This window comes from Colletes latitarsis, chromosome 7 (genome assembly GCF_051014445.1).
Source record: "Colletes latitarsis isolate SP2378_abdomen chromosome 7, iyColLati1, whole genome shotgun sequence".
In the NCBI taxonomy this organism is placed as follows: Eukaryota; Metazoa; Arthropoda; class Insecta; order Hymenoptera; family Colletidae; genus Colletes; species Colletes latitarsis.
Genome location: NC_135140.1, coordinates 16,220,367 through 16,229,109, shown reverse-complemented (window position 1 = coordinate 16,229,109; position 8,743 = coordinate 16,220,367). Strand labels below are relative to the sequence as shown.

Sequence of the window (8,743 nt, the reverse complement as noted above, 5' to 3'; positions counted from 1 at the left end):
TACCCTTCAGTTATACATTCTTCAAAATTACATGCATATTTCTTCCGCATTATTATAAGAAATTTCAAATATTTTAAATATTTTTTGATTCAAAATAAAATATTTCCAAGTCTTAACTTGTTTTTTAAGATTTAAAATGCATAGAATATCTAAAATGGTATTTCAACAAATATTCAACTCTAGTTTATAGATTACTTTCCAAATTTTAGTGAAGATGTTGATGATGTCCTTCATAGATTTTATTAATTTTGAAATATGTTATAAAGGATATTTTGAAAGATTTTTTCTTTTTCAAAAATATGCGGTCGGCTTTAGTTTTCGAGATATTTGTTAAAAAGTATTGCTACTAATACTTTTGTTTTGAATTTTGCCCGCTTCCAAGTTACATCTACTGTTCATGATAGACATTCGTATTAATATTTTTAAAAACTAATTTCGTTTTATTTAGCACTAGAAAATGTAAAATAAACGTATAATGAAGTGGGTTTCGTTGCTAAGATAAACGATCAATGAAATTGAAGATTTTATTTATTATTTACACACGTCCATGCATCTATTAGGACGCGTTCCTTTACAATTGTTTTCAATTTAACAACACTCCAGACAATGCATGTGTTGTATAAACACGTAGAAGATAATATTACGTATAGCATGATAAATTGTTCACAATTTGTCATTCTATTTATAGAAAATCGCGATTACGAAGTGTCGTATATGTATACGCGTTTGAACGTTATAATTCTAGTGTGGTAAAATCGGTCAAAATTGTTGCAGTAATTTACATTTGATACGCAAAAGTTCGACTTATGTCATAACTTTTTGAATAATACACGAGGGTCTTTGATCACATTGCATATGGATTTACGAAGAGCCCGGTTAAATGGCAAGGTCGAACGATATAGTTACATACAACTTAAAAGAAAACAGAATGATTTGTCAAATAATAGAAACTTTAAACAGATAGCTCCATGAATTATCTAACTATCAGTTTCGCGCATTTTATTATGTTCGTGTAATCATTTTCTTTTGCGGTCACGTATCGTGCAGTATCATTATACGTATGCGATTTCATTTTATCTTTATCACTTATATTGTTTGCTAAATAAAATGGAAGCTTTTTTCACACACATGAAACGACTTCTACCGAAGAAAATTCTTAAATAAAACTTGTAAAATACAACATGATCTCCTATTTCATCGTTAAAGATAGAGGAAGGTTTTAATACTTATGGACCGTTTAACATGTATACAAAAATCGCTTTATTTTAAAGCAATCATAGTAGTAATAGTTTTATAAATTTTTGGCTACTATATTACATATGGCAATAAATATTTTAAAAAGTTGGAAAAAATATTCTACAATATCTCCACAATAATAAATTGTAATGTACTCCTGTTTTATATACACATTTATACAAATTTCTTCATGTACAGAATTGAGAACACGCTTATTAATAAATTTAACATCTTTGTAAAAATTTAATATTATAAGTTCAAGTATGGAGAATGGAAAGCGATGCAATGTGCAATTACTAATGTGGCAAAAATGAATGACTTTTTTTGCATTATAATTTACTCGTTGCTGTTGTTTCATTATCTTTAAAAGAATCGTGGAACCTATTGCTTTATTTTATTTTAACATCACAGAATAATTGCTATTAATTTCTATTCCCCTTGTTAAACTTAATTATAAAAAACTTGCCAGCAGAATAGATTAAGAAATGTAAATAATATTGTTCCTAATTTTAGGAATACATTCGTACATCATCTAAATGCAAGTCATTGTTTAAACATTATAATGATTTCTCGCATTGTTATCTTTTTTATCAGGCTTGTATTCTCAGACACACTCTTCATCAATTCATCAACTGTGAGAAATAACACTTTAAAGCAAAATTATACAATAGAAGTATACAATTTCTGCAATCACATATAAAACTTACTTTAAAGTATGAATAATGTGTAATCCTATAAATATATTCTGTATGTTTTCAATGTATAGTGTACGTGTACATTAATAAAAATTGCACAATGTTAATTGCAGATCCATGTGTTATTTATGATAGATTGAGCTTTACATAAAAACTTTAGTATGAATAATATGAAAAAATATGAATTACCTTTAATTTCTTGTTATAAATAAGATCTACGTAAACATATAGTATCAGAATACAGCCCGAAATATAAATAAAATATACATTATGCACAGAAATTGATATATGTGCTTTCTTTAAAAAATAAGATTTTACAGTGCATTTTGATGAAATTTAGTAATTATACGATTTAATTCAATATGTGTACATATTCTATAATTGTTCATATTTCCATGAAATTCCAAAGTATAGTACTTCTAAAGTAAGTGCCATAAAAAAAAGTCTATTTATTTAAAAATATTTCTTAAGTGCGTATTTATGTTAATACTGCATCGGATTTAATATTTCTAGATAAATAGTTGTTACTAAACTCATATTATTTCTGAATAAATGATTTCTTAAAATATTTTGTTTTTTTTCTAGTTCAATATGTTATGCCAATTTCCTTTTTAAAATTTTTAATAAATTTAAAGAATATCAATTCATAAAAATCTTTCAAATATTTCTAATGTAACACATATTTAAAAAGTCTTTTAAGATATTCATTTAAATTTCTTACATATAGAATAAATTGTATAGATACTATAATGTATATAATAATCTACAGACATCACTTGGTCACACCATTATTTATATTAATTGAGTTCAAAAATATTTGATTCAAATATAGTGTAGAGTATATTACTAGAACCAACAACTAGAACTTCTTTTTATATTACATAAAGTAAAACATAATTTAACATCTCAAACTACATGCTACTAGCTATGCTTGGTTAGATCTCCTACTTCTGCGAGAAGAACTTGAAAATAATGGACGTGGTTTGTATAAGTCATCGCTTGAATAACGCTGACTGCTTCTATGACGGCTGCAATAACATAACAGACTAATTACAACATTAACAACAACAAATTTATATCTCATATAAGATATTCTACTATCACAAAAGGTATGTAGTACTGTATGTACTATAATTCTTTTTATAGAGAAATATCATGAATTTAACAGCCTTAATTTGTTATATATGTATAACAATAAAAATAAACATTGAATAAAATTTATTGTTATTTTGTCATTTGTTTACTTCATATAGTAGAATTGTAAAGAAATTGAACGTTACGATAGTTTTTGGTCTTTAGAATAATAATTAATGCAGCATATATAAAGAGAAAGAAAAGTACTAGATTGTTATGTAAGTTCACTTTAGAAAAATAAGTTGTATGTAAAGGAAATTATTTCTTTAAACAGAATTAAACATCCCGAAATTCGAATACATCGAATATTATTTTAAACCTAATGTCAAATAGGATGGAATATTTAAGATAAGTTATTTTGTTAATTTTGTAGATAAAAAAGTATATTTGAGGTAGAAGTTGCTTAATTTCATGAGGAACATAATATGATGACGTAATTTTGGTTCCAGATAGTACCGCCAAGGACATTTCAATGTATTCTTTTATTTATCTTTTAATAACGTTTAAAGTTACTCAGAGTTACTAAAGAGCAGTTTCAAAGAAAAATATTTTGTCTCAGAAGATAAATGTAACAATTCAGTTATAATTTTACATTTAAAATTTTAATTTGAATGTTCGAGGTAGTAACCTTGAACGACAATACCTGTTCCGAAACGGTTTAATATGGATATCATTGTATTTTTTTGTTATTTTTTCTTTTAGCTTTTAATACTTTGATTTATTTTATTTTACGTCATAATTGCATATAATTGTAAAAATATAGAAAATGTGTAAGAAGCAAAGTGTAGTAAAAATGCTGTTTTAAAACTTAACCTCAATTTTCTTACATTGCAAAATTAAATTTACGACGATATCCGATATCTTTTGATTCCGTTTAAGGAAATAATTTCTTTTTCTATATACAACTACTAATTCTGTCCAAAATTGTTCCAAAATGTAATGTAAAACATTCTACTAATTATTTTACATACCCTTTATCTTCTTTAATTAGATTTGATGATGGTATTTTTTCACTTGTTGCAGATACATCACTTTCTGGACTTAGAGGCATAACAAAATTTTCTCCATTTAAAAGTCCTTGAGGAGTGCAAATATTTGCTGCTTGAACTCTTTGCTTCTTAGGTGCCACAAGTTTCATTTTCTTTATATTATTCAAAGCATCTTCACTAGGTAAATTCAGTGCTCTTTTATGGCCATCATTATTATTATTTGAGTTATTTAATAATATATCTGTCAATGGGCTAGTTGAGTGTTTGCGTTTTGGTAAAGGAGGTGCCATAGCTTTTGGTATAGAAGATACAACTTGTCCTCCTAAACTTTCTATTATATCTTCCAAAGAACTATTTTCTACTAGTTCTAGTGATTCTAAGAAATTGGAAAACTTTTCTGATTGTTCATTATCTGCTTTGAAATAACGACAATCTTCATTTTCTTCTGATACTATTGATGTAGATTCTGTACCTATGGCTCTGCTTACTTTAGAATGGCTATTATTTTGAATATCCTGAGAAATGTTTTTGTCTTTAGATTTTGACATTGTAGGTATTTCCATAAATTTTCTATCTTTTAAACAATTTACATCACCTACTGTACCATTTGATGTGTTTAACTGTCCAGGTGTTTTATAATTTTTATTTTCATTGGTACAACTGTCAAAATAGTTTGATTTTCGACATGTTACATGTTTTTCTAGTTTAGATGTACTAGCTCCAGGCAGCAATTCCTTTTTCTTAGAACACTTTTCTACACAGTCATCTATGTTTTCTGGCTTTGTTATATTGCTTCCTATTGTTTCTCCTATTGTAGAGAATAGCGACTCTTTATTTTGTAAATCACCTCTTCCTTCATTGTTAGAGAGCATTGTCTGTACATTTTTGCTCAATGATTGCTGTATACACAATTCCATGTCTGATAATTTTAATTTTAAGTTAGAACGTGTTTCCAATAATTCTTTTGCACCTGCTTCACTTTGTAACATCATTATTGATCTTTCTTCTAATGTCAAATTGGTATGGTTCTCGGGATACGGTTCTTCGTATTCTTCATCCGGTATTTCTATTATTTGGACTCGTTCTTCGTCTGGCACACTTTCAAAGTTATCATTGTTAACTGCATTTGATTGCATCGAATGTTCTACTTTCTGTTGAAGTTTTTTCTCTATTTTCTTATTATCTTTCAGCTTTTGTTTTTCTATCTGCTTCCTTATTTTCATTAATTTCTTGGCTTCGTGTATATTCTTTGCAAATTTTGGTTTTTTCACTTTCACTTCTCCTACAGTGCTGTTATTTTCACCAAGTAATTGTCGTTTCTTCAGCGGTAAATTGCTGTCGTTAGATTCTGATTCGTGTTTAGTATATGTATGCGTTTCATAATTACTGCTATCATTCGTTTTGTACTCTATGTGTAATTCTTTATTTAATTTATAATCCGATTCTTCTAGTGACAATTTCAATTCACTTGTATGCATTTCTTCTATATTGTCTGATGTTTCACTACCAGAATTACTCATATGATTTGTTTCTTTGGACAAAGTTGATGCACCTGATTTACTATTTGCAATGTTGGAATTAGAAGTACTAGATTGTGAACTTTTGCTATTTGACCCGTTTGAGCCATCTCTGTCTGTCGAACGTCGATCATTAGAATTTTTTCTTAAACTAGAATGATCATCTTTCGACTTGGATTTTTTTTCTTCTTTACGTTTTTTGTCCTTATTTAATAGGTCATTTTTAGAATCCTTTTTATTATCTAATTTTTCATTTCGTGTTGAGCTTTTATTTTGTATGTGACTCTTTATATCTTTTTTGCCATTTACTTTTTCACTGCTTGATTTAACATCTTTCTTCATTTCGGATTTTTCAGTTTTCTCTTCCCTTTCATTTTTAACAGTTTTCTTTGTATCTTGTTTATCTGACTTTTCCATTGAATCTGTTTTAATACTTACATGATTTCTCGACTTTGAATCTTTTGAACTACGTTTTTCATCTCGTTTACTCTTATCTTTTGATTCACTTCGTTTCTCTTTTCCATCAACTTTATCAGATGTTTTAATAGTTTTAATTTCGTGTGAGCTTAACGAAGTGTTTTTGGAAGAACTTTTATGATCCTTTTTATAAGATTTCTTATCTTTAGGGGAATCTTTTTTATCTCTGTTTTCCTTGTTTGGCTTTGTTTCTTTGTTGTCTTTATTTAATTTTTCTTTTTCTGTCAATTCTTTCTTTTCCCTAAGTTCTCTAATTTTTTCTTTGTAGAGATCTTTTAAATCTTTTCCTTCTTTACTGACACTATCCTTCTTGTCGGTTTCTTTTGTTTTATCTTCCTTTACCTTACTGTAACTATCCTTTTCCAAGTCTTTACTTTTATCCACACTTTCTTTTAGTTGATCAGTTTTTTCTTTAGATTTACCTTTATCATACTTATCAGACTTTGTACTACTGTGGCTTTTTTGCTTCTTTTTGTCACTACTTCTGTCCCTATGATGCTTTCCATCTTTTGCATGATTTTTTTCTCTCGATTTTGATTTAGATTCACTGTCTCTGCTCCTATCTCTATTATTTTTACACTCATACTTATCTCTTATATTACTATCTGTAGCATCACGAGAATTTTCTTTGGAGGATAAATTGTACTTAATATTTTTAGAATCTTTAACATCTTGTACATCTTTACCTCTATTTAATTCAAAAATATTTTTACTTTTATTTTTACTACAATCATATTCTCTGACAACTTTAAAATTGTCTTTAATGCTTTTAACATCACATTTGTCTTTATTAACTTCGTCTTTCAGGGTATCATGTATTGGTGTTGATGCATGATTCGAAGATCCAAAGTCTGTTACAATCGATAATCGAGAGTCAGATGAGACTTTGCTTAGCTGTGAATCTTGATTACTATAATCAAAATTGTCTCTTGATAGTTCATTACAAAAGTCGGGACTTCTAGATCTGTGACTGGTTAATTCCGATATTCCCGATAAGTGCGAATCATTAGATTCATTCAAATTCATAATGTCTATTGGTTCAAATGTAGGACTGTCTTCTTCATCCTCTTCTGTTTTATCATCCGATTTCCCAGATGTATTTAAATTTAAATTACTACCAGTCTTATTAAAAGATTTGCCACTTTCATCTAATCCTTTTTCTTCAAAAGAAATGTGTTCATTTCCTAAGGTATTACCTTTATTTCTCTCATTAAAAACCTCATCATCTTCCAATTTCTGTTCATAAAATGACTTTTCATCTTTTTTTAACACCAAATCATCCATTGCATCCATAGACTCTAAAGATACATCTTTCAAACTATTTTTATCAGATTCTGGTGAAACTGGATCTAAATCCTTGGGTAATAAATCTTTAAGGCCACACGCACCATTTCTTTCTCTTGCCTTAGGTCGTTCTATGCCTAGAAATTTGTATACCACATCCTCGATCTGAGGCATGAAAACAGAATATACTTTTGGATTTACTACTTGATCTACTATACGCTCTACACCGGCATCTAAATAAGGTGCCTCGTGTACATGTTTGCGTAAAGTTTCTCTCAATTGATTCTTGTTCAAATCTGGTTTCCATGACTGTTTGCTAAGGAAAGAATTCACAGAACCTTCAACTCTTGTACGTAAATTTTGATATGCTGGCTGTAATGAAAGTGGCATAAATTGTAATTAACATGTTTCTATAAATAATCATAGAAGAATAATATTTATCGATGCACGCATAATTTTCACTCAAGATACTAGATACTGGTACAGAAATAGAAATACATTCTATACCACGTACATACGTATCTATAATTTTATATTACATATGTACATGGTTTAGAAATATTACTTTAGATGGTCACGTAAATACTTTTACAATTATTCAAGTTTTTAACAAGCAATGAATCGGTCGTTAAACAATATACTGCGTACCTTTGTATCAACATCAGCGATACATTCTTTACGAAATTGATCAAAGATTCCTTGAGACTTAACTTCTCCAACGATGTGATCGATTAATCGTGGATCACCCGCCAATAACGTGTTAGATAAACCCAACTCCATGCTAACTACGCTATTTAAAACAATTATAATTCACGTGAAAGCTAAACAATTACTCATTTTCATTATCGAACTTATCCCGTGAAACATTACGCGGCCATACTCTTCTGGCTTTGTGTCTAGGTTAAATGCTGTATCTGTGTAAGTAAATGAATAATAATCAGTGATACCAATCCTTCTGCTTTTTTATTTACACCAAAACTATCAAAACACAGAATAGATGTTCAAGTCAGTAGGTCAGTTTGTGTTGTGTGAAGTAAGCAAAACATAAAAATCACTAGAGAAATCTGTTATAAATTTGCTTTTCCCTCGTATTAACGAATTATTGTTACTTTTTAATTTGATTAAAAATTGGAAGAATTTCATAACGATTATTCATAACATTGTATTACTATGTTATTATTTTTTCTCCCTATTTTTCTTTAGATTCTCCTTTTTCACTAGTCTCATGTTAAAATAGACGTAATTGAACCTTTTAGTATTTTAGAGTTGAGATACTTTCATTGAGCAAAGAATAAATTAGCTACATAAATAATATACAATTACAGTGAATACTAATTACTTTCTAGTGAAATTTCCATGATCAAAGATTTGTTTTCTACGTCAAAAGTCTCTTTACTTTATATCATTTGAA

The 8,743-nt window shown here is 28.3% G+C and overlaps 1 protein-coding gene across 1 annotated transcript; it reads right to left on the bottom strand.

The window, feature by feature from the left end:
• Positions 1–415: 415 nt before the first annotated feature.
• LOC143343399 (uncharacterized) lies at positions 416–8,219 on the bottom strand. The gene is made up of 3 exons (XM_076768274.1): positions 7,981–8,219; positions 4,037–7,704; positions 416–2,959 (listed from the first exon to the last, which is right to left on the bottom strand). Exons 1-3 carry the CDS (start codon positions 8,110–8,112, stop codon positions 2,857–2,859), a joined length of 3,903 nt encoding a protein of 1,300 aa, XP_076624389.1. The 5' UTR covers positions 8,113–8,219; the 3' UTR covers positions 416–2,856.
• Positions 8,220–8,743: the final 524 nt, after the last annotated feature.

What these genes read in the sequence shown, in the direction of transcription:
- LOC143343399 (XM_076768274.1), bottom strand. Translation starts at nt 8,112, where the DNA reads ATGGAGTTGGGTTTATCTAACACGTTATTGGCGGGTGATCCACGATTA. An exon ending in TCGCTGATGTTGATACAAAG is followed by an intron (nt 7,705 to 7,980) that starts GTACGCAGTATA and finishes CTTTCATTACAG; the next exon opens with CCAGCATATCAAAATTTACG. An exon ending in CTAATTAAAGAAGATAAAGG is followed by an intron (nt 2,960 to 4,036) that starts GTATGTAAAATA and finishes ATGTTATTGCAG; the next exon opens with CCGTCATAGAAGCAGTCAGC.